At 50.3% G+C, this 18291-nt stretch overlaps 1 protein-coding gene across 1 annotated transcript in view; it reads right to left on the reverse strand.

The window, feature by feature from the left end:
* LOC111146131 (coronin 2A) overlaps positions 1–18291 on the reverse strand; it is a 42947-nt gene that overhangs the window by 12276 nt on the left and 12380 nt on the right. Inside the window, exon 2 of the mRNA XM_022501536.1 lies at positions 9528–9728. Coding sequence (XP_022357244.1) covers positions 9528–9728 — 201 coding nt within the window. The remainder of the gene's footprint in view (positions 1–9527; positions 9729–18291) is intronic.

The following is an 18291-nucleotide window of genomic DNA, read 5'->3' on the forward strand; positions in this document are numbered from 1 at the left end:
CTAATTTTTGTCTGGAAGGTTTCTCGTAAGACATGTGGCTGCCTTCAGAGCAGCACGGAGGCTTGTGGGGGGGTGCTGCAGACCCGGGAGATGCTTCTGGGCCAGGCCTAGCCCAGCCAGGCCAGCACTCCTCCCAGGCCTCCCAAACAGAGACCCAGCGCAGGCAACTTCTCTGCGTTTTCAGAGGACGAGGGATGGCAGTCCGTTCTGCCCAGGGCTGCTCTGCCTGCAGGCAGAGCTGAAGTCTGACATTACCAGACATCATTAGCCCATCTCCTGGGCTGAGACTGAGCTGCTGAAAGCCCTGTCATGACAGGGACATTTATAATCAGGAGGCCACTTCCGCCTTTCAGTCCACTAGGCCAGCAGTCAGCCGGGGACAGGCCTCTGATTTACGGGGAACACAGCTCTAAATCAGGGGGGCACCCCTGTTCTCCTCGCAGACTGCCGGAGCCCGGGCTTGGGGGCAGGAGCCAGCCGCTCAAGCCTGGAGACATGCCACTTCCAAGTCTCAGTGGGGCTGCCCTGAGGTAGGCGGAGTGGATGGGACAGTGGACAGAGGGCAGAGCCGTGCAGGTGGGGGATACTCTGAGGGGGGCAGAGCTCAGCTGCTGGGATGGGACAGCTGTGAGGCCATCGCTACAACCCCCAGCGCTCGCAGGGATGCAGCCATCCCCACAACAGTGTCACAGCTTCCAGGGGCCCTTCCAACTGCCCAGGGTGGACACAGGAGGCAGGGGTGGTAGGCATAGGCACAAGCGGGCTGCGCCATGTAGAAGAGGTGAGGCGGGCAAGCTGACTCCAGCTTCCTGGGTTTAAGTCCCTACTGCGGCACTTATCTCTGTGTGACCTTGGGCAAGTGACCTCAGTGCTCTATGCCTCAGTTTTCCCCATCTACGAAATGGCAATAGTAGGACGTCGCAGGGTGTTAGCAATTACGTAAGTTCCTCCAAGTAAAGCACTTAGGACAGCGCCTGGTACAGGGCAAGCTCTCTGGAAACTCGCCAGTGTAAGTTCATTAGAGCGAATTACAACGACCCGGTGTTCTTGTCACTCAGGAGGCTTCGGGGGGCCCAGGGATGTACTCAGTGTGATGTCAAACTGTTCTGCAGGGGGTCTGCCCTCTCTCCCTACACACCTGATGGGTGACTATGCCCGGATGCCCTCGGTGAATAAAGCCATGCCTAGACTGTACTCCAGTGAACGAACCTGTAAGGAGCAGGTGTGTAAATGTCGTTCTTTAGGGACTGTAACTCAGGGAGTCATCCATGTGCCAGGCCTGTGCTGGGTGCTTCGCTTTGCTCCTATTATTTCATTTATCCCCCAACCACCCCGTGAAGAATCCCCGTGTACAATGCGGCAGCTGGGGAACAGAGGGGTTCACAGTCACGTGCGAAGGGCGGCAGAGCCCTGGGACGTGGGAGTACGTCCTCTCACGGCCTGCTCGCCCTGGCCATCCTCTTGGCACAGTCAGCACTGGCATCATGGGCCACTTTCACGACGACCTGCCTGGAACTGGAAGAGACTTTCCACAAAATAAAACAAGACAAAACAGAAAGCAACACACTATGCTGGCCCATAGCCCTGCATTTCTAGAAGGGGAATCTGAGTGTGGAGGGAGTAAGTACGCCCCATGGAAGGCTGAGGTTTAACATGCTGGCTGGGCCAGAGACAGAAGCTCAGGAGAAGGCAGGATTGGTCTGCAGACAATGGGGAGCTCTGGGAGGGGACTGAGCCGGGGAGTGACATGGTCAGACGCAGGCTTTAGAAACTCTGTCTGGCCCTCCAATGCTCCTCACTTTCTCCAGGCACACAGTGTCCGTCTGGCCTCCTCCGACGAGGTCCACCCCTCGGGCCTATCCCCAGGGCTCTGCCTGCCCTTGTGTTCATGTCTCCCCACCCACCACACCTCACAGCAAAGTCCACCCCACATACCCCCCGGGGTGACTTGGCTGCAAGCCAGGCCCCAGGCTCACCCGTCCCCGGACCTTCCTGCTGCTGCCGCTTCCGTTCCCCGAGCACAGCCCCTGTTGCCCAGGCTGCGGGAGCCTCCCTCCAAACAGGCCGGCCCTAGGTCACAGTGAAGGGAAGGAGGCTGCTTGCAGAGTGCCCTGGCCCCTGGGGCAGCCTGGCCCTTCTGAGAATAACCTCCAGGACGCCATGGCAAGGCCAGGCACCATGCACACTGATGCCCCCGTACACACTCGATGAAATACTCAGCTAATTTGTCCCTCCCTTCCTTTTCACGGCACTAGTTCAGCGACACCTTTCTGTGCCTGGCTGGGATGGAACCCCTGGTAACTGACGAGAAGCCCCTAGAAACCAGAGCCCAAACCGAGAACCCGCACACAGGCCAGTGAAATGAGAGCGAAGCCCCACAGCCACACCCAGGGCTCAGCCACGTTCTGGTCCTCACCCTCGGGGCTCAGGAGCCTTTGGGATGTCATCTCTCTGAGAATCAGCATCCTCATCTGCACGACAGGTCAGTATTTCCCCCAGAAGGGGCCAAGGAAGGCAGCAGCGTATGCACTGTCCGTGCTGACCCTGCAGGCCCGTCCGCTAGGACGCACTGTGTCAAAGGCCCAGCAAGCGTGTCCTCTCCCTCCCCCCTCCGCGCCTACTCGCGCACACTGCATGTGTTTATCCAAGAAAATAACAACCAAATGTGATGCGTGCACCTCTCTGGACTCCGATTCAAAGGTACCAAGCACAAAGAGGCATTTGCAAAGCAATCAAGGGTATCTCCACATGCACTGGGAATTGGGTGACACCGGAGCTCTTGTCAGTGCTGCCATCAATGGCGCTGCCGTTGTGTCAGAAAATATGCCTAGTTTTTAGAACTGCACCCTAAAGTTTATGGGGGTATAATGACAAAATGTCCAGGATTTGCTTCAAAATACTTTGAAGTCAGTTGAGTGGCTGACTCTTGATTTCAGCTCAGGTTACAATCTCGGGGTCGTGGGATCAAGCCCCATGAGCCCCAGGAGCCCCACGTCGTCGGGCTCTGTGTGGAGTCTGCCTGACCGATTCACTCACTCCCCTCCCTCTGTCCCTCCCTGGGTTCTTGCACGCTCTAAATAAATAAGCAAATAAATAAATAAAATCTTAAAAAAATGCTTCAGAAAAAAAAAAAAAGGATGGATGAAGCAAGAGCAGCAAAGCCTTGAAAATTCTAGAATCTGGGTATACAAGGGTTCCTAGGATTGCTTATCTACTTTTGTGTTTGAAATTCTTTTGTAAATATGAAAAGAACCAGATTAGAGCTTAGCTACTGCACACATAGTCTGCAAACCAACAGCATCTGCATCCCCTGGGAGGAGGGAGGCCAGAACTGACGAATAAAAATACAGGATGCCCAGGGATGTGTGAATTTCAGATAAATGACAAATAATTCTTTTAGAGTAAGTACATTCCACGCACTATTTTACTTATACTAAAAAAGAGCTTGGCAGTTTCTAGTGAAACTAAACATGTGAAACTACTTTAGGACCCAGAGATTGCACTCATGGGCATTCACCCAGAGAAACGGAGACTTACTCATGTCCCCACAGAAACCTGTACATGAACATTTATAGCAGCTTTATTCCTAACAGCCCCAAACTGGAAACAAATCACGGTGGCCTTCGGCAGGTGACCGGTCAAACAAATGTCTGCACACCACTTAATACTCTGCAGCAACAGAAAAAGGAGGCACTATTGGTCCATCCTGGATCACCCATCCCTGGGTGGATTTCCAGGGAATTATGCTGAGTGACAGAAGTCAAGCCCAAAGGGTTACCGTTGTATGGTTCCATTTACACGACATTCTTAAAATGGCACAAGGCTCAAAAAAGAGAACAGATGAGTGGTTGTCAGGGGTTAAGGAGAGGGCAGAGGTGGAGGGCGGCAGAGCAGCAGGAGGGATCTTTGTGCTGGAGGCAGCGTTCAGCTTCTAGACTGTACCTGCGTCCATATCCTGGTTTGGATACTGTACTCTAGTCTTGCAAGATGTTTCTGTTGGGGGAACTGGGCAGAGGGTACACAGAAGCTCTATGTGTTAGGTCTTATAATTGCATGTGAATCTACAACGCTCTCAACACAAAAAAGTTTAAATGCTCTCAACACAAAAAAGTACAAAGAAAAAAAAATAAGCAAAAAAAAAAAAGTTATTCGCTGTTTATTTGAAATTCAGGTCTGGAGCTGGCTGGAATGTGAAGTGCCTTGCCCCACTTCGGACCCGCTGAATCAGCATCTGTGTTCTGACACGCAGGCGTGAGCTCTGATTTGTGACTCCCCAGCTCCTGGCGTGCTTGGATCCCTGCTGAGCAGGGAGCCCAGTGCAGGGCCTGATGCCGGGATCATGACCTGAGCTGAAGGCAGATGCTCAGCCAACTGGGACACCCAGGCACCCCCTCATCCTACCTTTCTAAATTAGGTCCACTTTCCCTACCCAGGTCCACACTCCAACTCATCAAAGCAACTTCTTTTCTTAAGTCAGTTGTTAGTACCTATTTATAATCGGTAGTTCATTGAGTTAGAAATTGTGATAGCTCTGAAAGAGGCTGAATAATAAAAATCTGAAAAATACACTAATTATTTAATTAATTACGAATCTAGTCTGTTTGATGGGTAGAATCTTTTAAAAGCTCCCAAAGCATGGGAGAAACAAGTCAAATGGGTCATCTCCAGGGAACCTCTAAACTCTGATCTTCAAGTTCAAGTCTTTGCAGAAATCCCATTTTACGCTTGTTCCTCCCCAGCTTTAGAAACCTCAGCTCTAGAATACCGTTTACACTTCTCAGCCTGGCATTCAAGACCCTTCTCATCTGGCCCGAATCAACTTCCCCAAGGTACTTCCCTTCCTCGCCTTCGACACAGAGCATTCATTTGTTCCGGCCAGACCGTTCTCTGCATTACTGCCTTGGGCATATGTACAGTCTCACCTCCACACCGTGGGTGGTGACATTCCCTTTGTGATGTTCTCTGTATTTATTCAGATGAATAATCCCTGGGTAATTTGTTCAATCAATGAAAATTTATGAGCACTAACCACATGCCCAAAATGTGAGATACATACATACATACACACACACACACACACACACACACACACACGAAGTACCAGTTGTCTCCCCAAGCCCCAACTATTCCAAGTAGGTTAGGAGGTACTAGCAGAAGAACATAAATGACTCTAATGCGAAGTAATCATGTTATGGTGTCCTAAGAAAGGAATATGCTGTGGAATATATCCTATAAAGGAGAATGTTGGGGAGATTTAGGAAAGGGAGAAAGAGAGGCTATTCATGAACATGGTACATATTTCCATTTACTTGGGTCATCTTTAACATTGGTCTTTTTTTTTTTTAACAACAGACAAAAAATGATATTTATTAAAAGAATGGCAGGCAAAGGATTAATATCTCTGATCTACAGTAAGTACATACAAATTAATGAGATCAGTAAGTCTTGCCCCTAAGTAAATCAACAGAGACTAGTCACAAAAGAAATGACTAATTGGCAAATGTGTGGGAAAATGTTTGGTTTTCATTAAAAAAAAAAAAAAGTCATAAGTTAAAACAAGATATTCTCTTTCCTCTATCAAATTAGCAAAGATTTTAGGCTATCATAAAGGTAATGGCCAGAACAGTGAAATGAGCAGTTGAATTCATCACAGGTAGAAGCATATATTAACCTTAACATTGGTCTTTCAAGAATGCTCTGTAATTCTCTCCTTTTAAGCCTTGTTTATTCCTTCATATCCAATCTTCTTTTATTCCACTGCAAATGTTTACAAATTCTAAGTGTTCTAGATATACAAAAATGCAATTCATTTTTGTATCCTGACTTTTTGTACCCAGCCACCTTCCAAACGCTCTTACTATTTTTCTAATAATTTGACCACAGATTTTGGGGGGAGTTTCTATGTATGCAATCAATCTATAAATAAGAGTGGTTTTATGTCTTCCTTTTTAATCCTTACATCTTTAACATGTGTTTCAGCCCTATGGTGCCAGCCAGCATGACCCATTAAGCTCATTGCTGATTTTAAAGGGATATTTCTTTTTCTTCTTCTTCTTTTTTAAAAGGTTTTTTTTTATTTATTTGACAGAGACACACACAGCGAGAGAGGAAACACAAGCAGGGGGAGTCGGAGAGGGAGAAGCAGGCTGCCCACTGAGTAGGAAGCCCATGCGGGGCTCGATCCCAGGACCCTAGGATCATGACCTGAGCCAAAGGCAGATGCTTAACGCCAGAGCCACCCAGGCATCCCTAAATGGCTATTTCTAACATTCCGCCTTTATAAATGTTTGCACCACATTAACAAGGAGATCAAATATCACCATTATTACCAATAATAGGACAAACTGACATGTCACAGGATGTAATCAACTGAGGATACAGTGCCATTTGTTTAACATTCTTGCCCCAAATGTATATTATATATCTCATCATGAGGAAAAAAATGTCAAAAATCCAAATTTTAAAATGTTCTGCAAAATAGCTGTCCTTCAGCTCCTTAAAAATGTCAGTATCACAAAATAAAGTAGAGCAAGAGATTTGACAACCAAATACAATGAACGATTCTCAGCTGGATTCTGGACCAAAAACAAAATTTCTATACATACGCATATGGAGAGAAAGATATACAAGAGAAAAAGTAAACCTGGCAGAATGTTAGCAAGAGGTGAATCTAAACAAAAGGTTTTAAAACTTCTATTTCTTATGTTAGTGAAATTCTCTTTTCCTCGTTTGCTAAGAATCTGTATCAGGAATGGTTAACTGAGTATTACCAAGGCTTTTTTCCTGTATTTATGGAGATGACCATATGGCTTTCTCCTTTCCTTTGTTAATATAATGATTTACATTTATAGATTTATTAATATTAAACTGTCCTGAGTTTCTGGAATAAATCCAACTTGGTTAGAATATATCTTTTTTTAAAATTCACTGCTAGATTTGGTTTGCTAGCCATTTTACATACATCTTGAGTGAGGCTGGCCTGTCATTTTCCTTTCTTGTTCTCTCCTTGTCTGGTTTTGGAATCAAGGTTACACAGGCTCACAGAACAAGGAGGGGAGCCATCCCTCTTTTCCTATTCTCCAGAAATGTTTGCGAAAGATTGAAATAATCAGTTCCTTGGAAGTTATACAGCAATGGACTGTAAAATCACATGAACTCTACGGTATCATCTTTATGTATGCGATCTTGTGAAATGTAGCATATAAAAAAGGCATAAAACATAAGTGTTCAGCTTAATGAATTGCTGGAAAATAAATTACCCATATATCTGCCACCCTCTCAGGCTAAGACATGAACTATTATGAGCAACACAAAGGAGACCCCCCCACCCCCCCACCATGGGACCCTTTCCGATCATAACACCCCCCCTCCCTCAGGTGGTGATAGTTATCCTGGTTTCCTGGACAGTGTCTTGCTTGCTCTTAAAGTTTTTCTACTTACTTATACATCCCTTAAGGTAGAGTTTAATTTAGCCTGTATCTATCTTTACATAAACAGAAGGAGACAGTTTATAATTTGTTTGGTATCTTTCCCTCAAAGCTGTCATTAGGATTCACCCATGTTTGGGGCACCTGGTGGTGCAGTTGGCTGAGCGTCCCGACTCTCGGCTTCAGCTCGGGTCTGATCTCAGCGTCATGAGATCGAGCCCCGTGTCGGGCTCTGTGTGGGGGGGCCGTGCGTGCTCAGTGCGGAGTCTGCTTGAGATTCTCTCTCCCTCTGCCCCTCCTCCTGCTCTCTCTCTCTAAAATAGATAAATCTTGGGGCGCCTGGATGGCTCAGTGGGTTAAGCCTCTGCCTTCAGCTCAGGTCATGGTCTCAAGGTCCTGGGATCGAGCCCCGTATCAGGCTCTCTGCTAAGCGGGAAGCCTGCTTCCCCCTCTGTCTCTGCCTGCCTCTCTGCCTACTTGTGATCTCTCTCTCTGTCAAATAAATAAATAAATTAAATATTTTTAAAAAAATAAATAAAAACAAAATTTAAAAAAATAGATAAATCTTTAAAAAAAATGGTGCCTGGGTGGCTCAGTCGTTTAAGCCTCTGCCTTCAGCTTGGGTCATGATCTCGGGGTCCTGGGATTGAGCCCCACATCAGGCTCTCTGCTCAGCAGGGAGCCTGCTTCCCCCCTCCCGCCCCCGCCTGTCTCTCTGCCTACTTGTAATCTCTCTCTCCCTGTCAAATAAATAAATAAAATCTTTAAAAGAAAAAAAGATTCATCCATGTTGTGGTATGTATGTATGTTGTTTCCTTTTCATGATTATGTACATTCCCTAGTATGGATACATCACGATTTATTCATGTAATTCTTTGGACATTTGAGTTTTTGTAGTTCGGTGACAATATGAACCACAATGCCACGCACAGTGTCGTCACTGTGTCCTGGCACACAGAAACACTGCGTGGACATACCTCGCAGTGGAATCTCGGGGTCGCAGGGTGTGTGTATTTTCCTCTCTACCAGAAACTGCCACGTGTGGTTCCAAAACACAGGCGACAGTTCACCCTGTCCCTGGAAGCATCTGAGAGTTCACGAGGCTCCGCATCCTCACCACCACTCACGATTCCTAGCTCCTCACATGTTCCCCGATCTGGTGGTCGTGGTGGTATCTCATTGTGGGCTGCTGGTGAGATACTCCTCAAGGGGGATTTAAAATTTATCTTTTGTAACTGATTTCTAATTCAGTTCCATTTGGACCAGAAAACTCGGTGTATGAGATTCCATTTTGTGTTATGATTTTAACTTCTGAAGTCCTTCGTCAGGGGGCGAGGGACAGGGTGTCTAAGCCTGTTGTTCCTTGTTTCAGCTGACTCTCATTCATGGTGGCTCACATGCCTAACATCACTCTGTAGGAGTTCTGTCCACATGCGGGATGCTTTCCTCTGGGGACACTCCCTGCCTGGCTCTGCTGGGAACCAGAGGCACTAGTAGCCATTATCCCTCTAGTCCCTTTGGACATTCTGCCTTGAGCCGACTCAGGCTCGGTTGGATCCTGAAAAGGTCTGCTGTTAGGTTAAGTTATATGAAACTACCCCTTTGGGGTTAAAAAAAACCTGTGAAACATCAGCAATTGCATATAGTGTAACCTATACTGGTAACCTTTGCCTACAGGACAAGCTACTGCTTTCTGTTCGCTTCCCGCTTCCCTCTCTCAGGCTGTTGACTCAAGATTTGCTTCTTTTTGTTGGGGAGGGGAGGTGGCTTTGGCGATTTCCCCAATGTCTTGTGAGCCCAGCAATGCATTACAAATTATATCTGATTCAGGAGTGAGCTATTTTGCTATGGGGTGGAAGACAGGTCTTGGGAGTAGCTAGGCAACTGCTAAAAGCAGAAATCCCAGGATACGTATCTTTTTTTCCCAATGAGGAAACCAAGGCTCAAAGAAGTGAAAGAACTCAAGGTCACATGGCTGGTAAGAGGCAAGGTTAGGATCTGCAGCCACGCATGAGACCAGAAACCCAGGCTCTTTCTACTTCGCTGTCTGCACTGCCTCCAGAGGGCTGTGTGGGCCCGAAGCTTAGCCGGTGGCCTTACCTGGTTCAAGGGAATGACGAAGAAGGCCCCCCCACAGGAGCACTCAGTCACGACTGCAATGAAACAGGGGTTCACAGCGCAGAAGTGATTGTCTTGGACGCTGTGGGTGATGGGCACCGAGTCGTAGCAGTTCTCCTTGCTGGCTGGTTTGCCAAAGACGTGGCGAAATTTGGAGCTCCGGTACTGGGAATGCCATGACATCTATGGGAAACGAACAGGACAAGGCGGGGCGTGAGGCTCGTGACGCTGACAGCAAGACACCTGGGGAGTCCCTCTGGAGAGGGCAGGACCAGGGCAGCGGTCGGCTCTATGTGGACAGGGTGCTATCAAGGGCAAGCAAACGAACAGGATGTCATTGTGGCGACTTCTGTGGTTCTGGTGAGATGGTGTATGATTATCCCCGACCTGTTTGCTTGTCATCTCTTCACCTGTCGATCCGAAGGGCAGAAACGCCAGAGAGAAAACTCCCATTTCCTATCGGCCCACCCCACTCCAGCCCAGCGATGTGGGTCACACTGTGTCCTCTGGACCCAGCCTGCCTGGGCTCCAATTCCAGCTCTGCCTCTTACCGGCTGGATGAGCAAGTGACTTAACTTCTTCGGCCTCGGATTTTCCCATCTGTAAAATGGGGATCACAAAATCATCTGTCTCACAGACTTGTCGTGAGGACTAAATCATAGGTCCCTTGATTTACAGTCTTAATTACTATCACGATTATCGTCCAGGCATCTTGAGCTTCCTTAGCTCCTCATTCGGCCCCGTATTTGTTCACTCTAGTTACTGAGCGCCACTGTGTGACGAGGTCCTGTACCTGGCACCGGGGGTTTGGAGAGAGTAAGCCTGAGCCCGCCTTAGAGAAGTGAAGAATCCTGTGGGAAGATGGGCCACTGGGATCCGGTATACTACAGATAATAATAAAGGTTAGTACATGGCAGTCTGGGAGGGCTTCCCAGAAGAAGTGACAAGTGAGTTGTGATTTGAAGGATGAGTAGGAGTTGGCGGGGAAAAAGGTAAGGTGCGGGGAAGATGTCCCAGGCAGATGGAACAGCCTGAGCAAAGGCCCTGAGAGAGAAGCAAACATGGAATGTTTGAGGAATTACATGTGGTTTTATAATATTAGCAAGGAAATGTGAGAAAGAAAAAAATATATATATGCACACACACACATAAACATGGATACGGGACGATGGGAGTGAAGAGAGCACAAGCCGGAGGGGTGAGCATGGCTAGGCCATGGATGGCAGAAGAGGGTCTCAGCTTCATGAGCGGCCAAACACATGGGGCCTTCCAGCCCTGCTGCGGCCTGGGTCAAACCCCTGACCCCAGGCTCTGGCCCCACTGGGTCTGCCCGTCCACGCTCCTCATCTAGGCCAGAGAGACACCAAGCCTAGCTGTTGTATTCCTCACCCTCCTCCCCTACCTGAGGTCACCCTTGGTCACTCTGGACTGACTACCGCCCTACAAAGGCCAAAGCCAGCCTGGCACTCAACGCCTTCCAGTGAGGTTCCCCTCCGATATTCCAAGATGCACCTTTTCTTGCTCATCTTTTAAAATGTACTTTCTAGGGGCGCCTGGGTGGCTCAGTGGGTTAAGCCGCTGCCTTCGGCTCAGGTCATGATCCCAGGTCCTGAGTTCAAGCCCCGCATCAGGCTTTCTGCTCGGCGGGGAGCCTGCTTCCTCCTCTCTCTCTGCCTGCCTCTCTGCCTACTTGTGATTTCTGTCAAATAAATAAATAAAATCTTAAAAAAAAAATAAATAAAACGTACTTTCTAGATAAAGAACCTCCCAGGTTCCCTTGTACCTTGTACCTTGTACCTCTTGCATTTCCAGTCCCTAGTCTTCCCCCTCTGCTTGGCCTGCCCTTCCCAGTAATCCTTGTACCCATCTCCACAAGCCCAAACCCTCCCTTCTTCAGCACCCAGGGCCCTCCTCCAGAGTCTTCCTTGCTACCTTAGGTAGCAGAGCTCCGGTCCTCTCCTCTCTTCTAACGCCACCAGCTGTGTCTCCTGCCTGCCCTCAGGCCCGACACTGCATGCCCTGATTCCTGCGTCTGGTGTCAGGGCTCACCTCCTCTGCCACCGGCAGGTTCCTCAGAGAAAGACCTGGAGCTCTGCTGCAGGAGTGCCCAGCACAGAGCTCTGCTCACCCCCAGGCTCTAGGAAATTCCCAAGGGCAGGCATGTTTGGCTGGGCACCCCCAGGGTTAGCACAAAGAAGGCATCTGCTCTGTGGTTAAGTTCAAAGGCACAAGATTAGACTGTTGACCTCAAGAGGTCACGGTGGGGGCCCCTGGGTGGCTCAGTGGGTTAAGCCTCTGCCTTCAGCTCAGGTCATGATCTCAGGGTCCTGGGATTGAGCCCCGCGTCGGGCTCTCTGCTCAGTGGGGAGACTGCTTCCCCCTTTCTCTCTGCCTGTCTCTCTGCCTACCTGGGATCTCTCTCTGTTAAATAAATAAATAAATAAATAAATAAAATCTTAAAAAAAAAAAAAAAAAGAGGTCACAATGACTGGGGGTCTGACATGTGAGCCCAACCCTCCCCAGGAAGCCCACCAGCCTCCTGGGACAGATCTGTCCTTCATAGCTCAGCCATTTCAACTCTCTTTTCAGGAGATACATTTGCTAGAGCTCCAGGAAGCCGCCCAGAATGCAGGGAGAGACTAATTGACGTCCATCCAGTCCCAGAAAGGATGTAAGAAGCCTTACAGAAGTGGAGAGCACGCAAGATAGAAGCACATGGAAAAGCCACAGAGAGGCAATGGGGACAGAGGGAAAATGCAGGAACAAAGAGATCCCCGAGATTCGGGGGAGCTGAGCTACTGAATGTGTGCTGTCAGATCCACCACACAGTGGAGGTGCTCCTCTGACGTGGGTCTGAGCCTCTCAGTGGCCAATTCAATAAGGGAAACCGAGTTGGAAAGGGATTTAATCAGTGTGTGGAAGATATAAGACACATGCTAGGTGTAGCCCATCTTTTCTCTGCACTGGGTCCTGAGGGAAATGGGTCCTGGGGACCTTCTTACAAAAGAACAGCAAGGACCAAGATGTCCCTAGGCTCTTGGTCATTACATGGCAGCTGAGGAGCTGCCTTGGGCCGGGGCTAGGGGTAGGAAAGCAGGGGGCAAGTCAGCAGGCTCAGCTCCAAGCCCCCCAACTCTGCCTCACCTTCAGCAGCAGCAAATGTTGGACACATGGCGTGACAGAGACATAAACCGGCAGAGCGAACCACTGAGCAAGTGGGGCTGTTTGTCACGGAGGGCAGTCTATCCGTCCCAACACCCTGCCCTGAGCAGCCCCAACGAGTGGTAGCCTGGCGATGGCCACCTATGCTTGGTGTGGCTGGACCATAGGAACCCAGAGGGAGAGGTAGGCAGGGAGGCAGGACTCACATCATCTCAGGAGCCATGGAAAAGAACTTAAACTCTCAGGGCAAGGCAGAGCTGCTGCAGGGATTCCAACAGGGGCCGAGGAGCTGAGCTCACTTTTGGGTGATTCCCTTGATTGCCAAGAGCAAGACAGCATGGAACAGGTGAGAGGTGAGGATCACCTGGGCTGAAGCAGGGCAGAGGGGACAGAGAAGGGGGACAGGTCAGTGGAAAAGCAAGGCGGGGGGATAAGCTGGCCTTTGTGTCACGTGCTGTGGGCAGTGGGGTAAGAGGGCCAGTGGTAGCTGCAGAAATCACCTTGACCTAAGCGGCATCACCCGTCTGGGCCCCTCCTGCCACCCCTGGTGCTCTTCCTTCACAGCCTGGCGCTCGGCCCCACACTTGAGGGATGGCTCCCCGCCCAGGGTCAGGGTCAGGGTCAGGAGGCCTCAAGAGGCCCGGGCAAGGACCCTCTTTCAGCTCAGTCACTCCACGGCAATGACAACTCACAGTTTTCAGGGTGCTTGCTACGTGCCCGGTGTCATTCCCCGTGCTTCCCTGTATGGACTTAACAGGTAGCTGCTACCTTGCTCCCCACTACAGAGGCAGAGAAGTTGAGGCAGAGAAGCAAAGGAGAACCCACTTGAGGTCACACAGCGAGCAAGCTGGAGCTGAGGGCTGAAGCCAGCCCCCACCCCCCCAGCCTCCAGCTCCAGGTTCCCGCAGATAATGACGGTGATGAGAAGTCTCCTTCCTACCCATCACATGCTTGATCTCGCCTCAGCCTGGAAGCAGAGGCATCACGGCCATTCTCACCCCCACTTTACAGAAAAGTAAAACAAGGCTCAGGAAACTACGTGGACACCTTCTGGAAAGAGGGCTCTTTGCTTCCATTGTTGAAGCCAGTGACTGTGGAACAGCGACAGAAAGCTAAAACTGTGTTCACGACCTTCTGTCCCCTTGCCCCCAACTCCACTCCCCACTCTACCCCACCCTACCCCACCCCAGGCGCCTTATCTCCCCTGGCAAAGTTCTTCCAGACCTGTTGCCTCAGATGGAAACGTGCAGAAGTGGGGGATGGAGCCAAGCCTGGCCGTCTCTCCCTCTGCCCGCAGTATGGGAGTGTGCACCCATATACGTGGGTGAAGTCTGTGCAAATGTGTGCTGTGTGCAAATGCGTGCATGAGTGCAGCATTCATCATATGCACGGGTGTGCAAGCACGTGGGCATCTCTTTGGGTGTTCGGTTGCATCTGGGCGTGCATGGGTGTTATCTGTGCATAAATGAATTTAGGGACTCAGCAATTCAGAGAATGGATTTTATTTCCCCCACAAGCAGGCACTTGTCTGGTAATGTGGACTGCAGTGGGCCCTTGGGACCTGGAGGGCCCTCGCCCATGGGCTGGGCCAGAACGGCCTATCTGGGCCAGGTTTAGCCCTTGCCACCAGTCCTGTCCTGCCTAGTGCCATCCAGTGGGCCCACATCAAAGCCACAGCATGCCTTCTTAGGTGTGGCAGGCTGGCTCGCTGGGGTGCAAAGTGGGGGGGTGGCTTGTGCGGCTGCTATCCCCATGCGTGTCTAGCAGGCCTGATGCCACGGGATTAGGCTTTGTGGGCTGCAAATTCCCTGCTTCCCGCCCCGCCCCAAAAGATTAGTCATCTCTGGGTTTTAACATCCCATTGAGTTTATTTCTTAACGCCTGACAGGAGAATGGCTTGGTGCCTGTCCCATCCCTTCCAGCTCCCCTGCCAGGTAGGTGCAGGCTCTTGTCCCACTTGAGGGCAAAACTGAGGTGCCGGGGAAGTGACTTAACCAAGATCAAACTAACAGGAGCAATGGGAGGTGGGAAGCAGAAGCCAAGGCTTGCCTCAGAGGCCCCTCTTCCTGCACGCCTTCCTCTCTGATGTGTATCTCTTTCTCTCTCTCTCTCTCTCTCTCTCTCTCTCACACACACACACACACACACACACACACACCTTTCCCGCTGGGCCCCCCAAGGCCTGTCTTCCCAGCCCAACCGGGTCTCACTGCGGGACAAGGGTTAGCTGCGGGATGAACTGGGTGTGGCACAAACTAGCATTATGGATTATTCATTAATTGCCTGTTCCTGGCCTCAGGGAAAGCGTGACTTGACCTAATTTAGCATTAGACTCAGGCGAGGGTAGGGGTCTGGTGCTGCTGGCTACTATGATCCCTTTGTAAGTTTGTGGTTCCTCATGGAAGATTTGCAGTGTTATTTGTTTTCTTAAGACCTGCCCAGTGCTCCTGCCTCGGGAGAAGGTCAAAAATCACCATGCTTAGGTCAATGCAGTTAAGAGAGGGGAATTAGAACCATGGTTTCCTAGGCTTAAAAAAATGAAAAAAGGGGTGCCTGGGTGGCTCAGTGGGTTAAAGCCTCTGCCTTCAGCTCAGGTCCTGATCTCAGGGTCCTGGGATCGAGCCCCGCATCGGGCTCTCTGCTCAGCGGGGAGCCTGCTTCCTCCTCTCTCTCTCTGCCCACCTCTACCTACTTGTGATCTCTGTCAAATAAATAAAAATCAAAATCTTTTTTTTTTTTTTTTAAAAGATTTTATTTATTTATTTGAGAGAGAGACAGTGAGAGAGAGCATGAGCGAGAAGGTCAGAGGGAGAAGCAGACTCCCCATGGAGCTGGGAGCCCGATGCGGGACTCGATCCCGGTACTCCAGGATCATGACCTGAGCCGAAGGCAGTCGTCCAACCAACTGAGCCACCCAGGCGTCCCAAAAATCAAAATCTTAAAAAAAAAAAAAAGACTATGGTAAGAAAAAGAATACTCTGAAGGTGATCTACGAAGACCAAGAGTTAACAAACACCTAATTATGGGTGGGTCCCTCACCTTGACTCCAATCCCTGACCAAACTATTATCCATCATAGGGCTTATCCTGATCCTGACCTTGGCTCCAAATTTGACAGGAAATCTTTCCCTTTCATCCTGAATCCTTATCAGGGCCTCTGATCCACCCCTGAAGGATGCAGGACACCTGGATCAAGAAGCAAGGCCCAAGTGAGGTCAAGGCGCCCTGCTGTCGACACGCGTCTCTGCTTAACCAGCCATTCCCAAGGAGGCTTCCTTTCTCACCAGGCAGAAAGAAGAAACCACAGGTCTTAGTGACTTCCTGCTAGTGAGAATTTTATCCACAGTTTCTGCTCACGAGTTTCTGCTCATCTGAGGCCAGGCCCTGGTTTATTTGTCACTTCTTGGCATAATCTCTATTTTTGCCTTCCACGGGCCAGCAACAGGGTCTGCAGTGACACAGCGGGAGCCGGGGACCTGGGGCCTCAGGGTCTCACCCCACTGGCTTAGTTTTCTTCCTTCCTTCAGAGAGAGAAGAGGCCTTGTCGCTCTCCACAGAAGCAGGGGGATCACCTGTCCTGCTTTGCCCGGGATGTGGGGAGAAGAGTTGGGGACGTACTCCTGATGCTAAAATGGAAAATGCCTGGGAAAGTCCTGGGCAAACGGGCAAGTTGGGCACCCCACCAACCTCAGAGGTCTCCAGAAAACTGTTATCTGATTCACAAACAACTTGTCAGAGTCAAGGTTACAAGTGACTCAGACAACCTGCTCATTGAGGCCCTAGAACAGACTTCCTGAAGAGCCCAACATCCTGAACCAGAGCACGGCACTTTCAAAGCAGAAGAACACAAGGTTTGTCAAGGAAGGTGAAGCTGCCTTAATTCAATCAGCAAGCTTCATCTGCTGTTGGTGCACTGCTTCTTCTGGGCCAGGCCCCCTGCTGACACCGGGGTGCAGGGGCGGGGGATGGGCAGTGCTGTCCCTGCTCTGTGTCTGTGGACGCCTCCCAGGGACATGGCCGAGGGCAGGAAGGTGGGAGATGGCGTGATCTTAGCCTGCTAAAGCACGGGGCCGCGGGCTGCGACTTCGAAGGCACACGAGCATAAGGGACATTAGATCACTGGGTGTGGGACCCCCACCCCGGTTCTGTCCGACACGGGGCCCTTGTGGCTTCTAGATTAAAGTCACAGTGAAATACAAGGAAATAAAATGTAAAATGCAGCTCCTCCATCACCTTAGCAATGTTCCACGTGCCCTACATGTGGCTACTGGGTACCCAGTTAACAGTGTAACTACAGAGTTACTACAGTCCCCCACACCTATGTGACTTTGGGCGGGTGACTTCACATGTCTGTTCCTTCACCAGCGAAATTGGGCACAGTAACAACTAACAGCTACCGCATCGCTTACTTTGCACGAGGTAGGCTCCGTGTCCTAACTCAATCCTCAAAGCAATCCCCTGTTATCATCCCATTTTTACAGAGGAGAAAGCTGGGGGCCCAGAGAGGTTAAGCAGTTTGTCCAAAATCACACAGCTGCTAGTAGGCGGCTGAGCTCGGCATTTGAAGCCAAACTGTTGAGTCCTGGGTCCACACTCTCTCACAGGGCTCCCCGGACAATTCAGTAAGATAATCTACACAGCATATGGAGTGATGTTGGGTGCATACTTAGTGGTCAACAAATGTTTGCTGTTAAGACTGCTGTGGTCCTGAATTTACCGCACTCTAGGATGTGATGTCGTATGTGACAGGTATGTGTTGAGGGCCCAGCATTTTGGAGATCTGAGTAAAAATCCCAAACCAGAAAGTGCAAAGCAGCCCCCTAAGCACAGAGTTCTGACCCCTGGTGCCCACTACAGTGGTGGAGGGAGCAGACAAGCACCCATGAAAAGCTGACTAGTGATCCCTCTTGGTGGAGAGAAACCTGAAGAATGTATGTGTGCATCTCCCCGGCAGGGTCAAAGCCCTCAGGGTGGAAGCCGGCCGCCGTGCTCAGCCCTGTGTCGAGGAGACTGGGGTTCCTGGTGGGTTCTGGGTGGCAGTGGTGCTGGGCAAGACAGAGGAAGCCTTGTGATTTCCTCCATCAGCACAGCCCAGCTGGCAAGTAAAAACAGCCCCGTCTCCAGGTTCTCTCTGCTGTGGGGCCCCTCCCCTGCGCCCATCTCCCTTCTTCCAGGTCTCTGGTCCTTCTGGTCCAGCACAGATGCCTCCCGGCAGGCCCACAGGAAATACAGCCTGAGTCACAGACAGAGCCAAGAAAATGCCTCTCTCCTCCTGATGAGATTAGGCCAAGGGAGAGCTTCCTCCTGACATCTGACACTGCCCAGAGCCCTGGCACCAAAGAGGGGCAGGGCACCTCCAGTGACAGCCTGACCTCCTCTGCCCCACGGCCCCCCACTGTCCTCTACCCCTCCCTCAAGTCTTGCAAAGCCTAGCCAGCCTTTTCTCTGGGCCTCACTCCCTTTCTGCCCCTACCCCAGCCCAGGGCTCCTTTCCTGACCTCACTCAGACACCATCATTTCCCTTAAGACCCACTACCCCAGATCCCCTCTGTCCTCAGGATCAAGCCCTCTACTGGATTTGGGGT

The sequence above is a fragment of the Enhydra lutris genome, unplaced genomic scaffold, assembly GCF_002288905.1.
Source record: "Enhydra lutris kenyoni isolate GAN:26980312 unplaced genomic scaffold, ASM228890v2 scaffoldscaffold13, whole genome shotgun sequence".
In the NCBI taxonomy this organism is placed as follows: domain Eukaryota; kingdom Metazoa; phylum Chordata; class Mammalia; order Carnivora; family Mustelidae; genus Enhydra; species Enhydra lutris.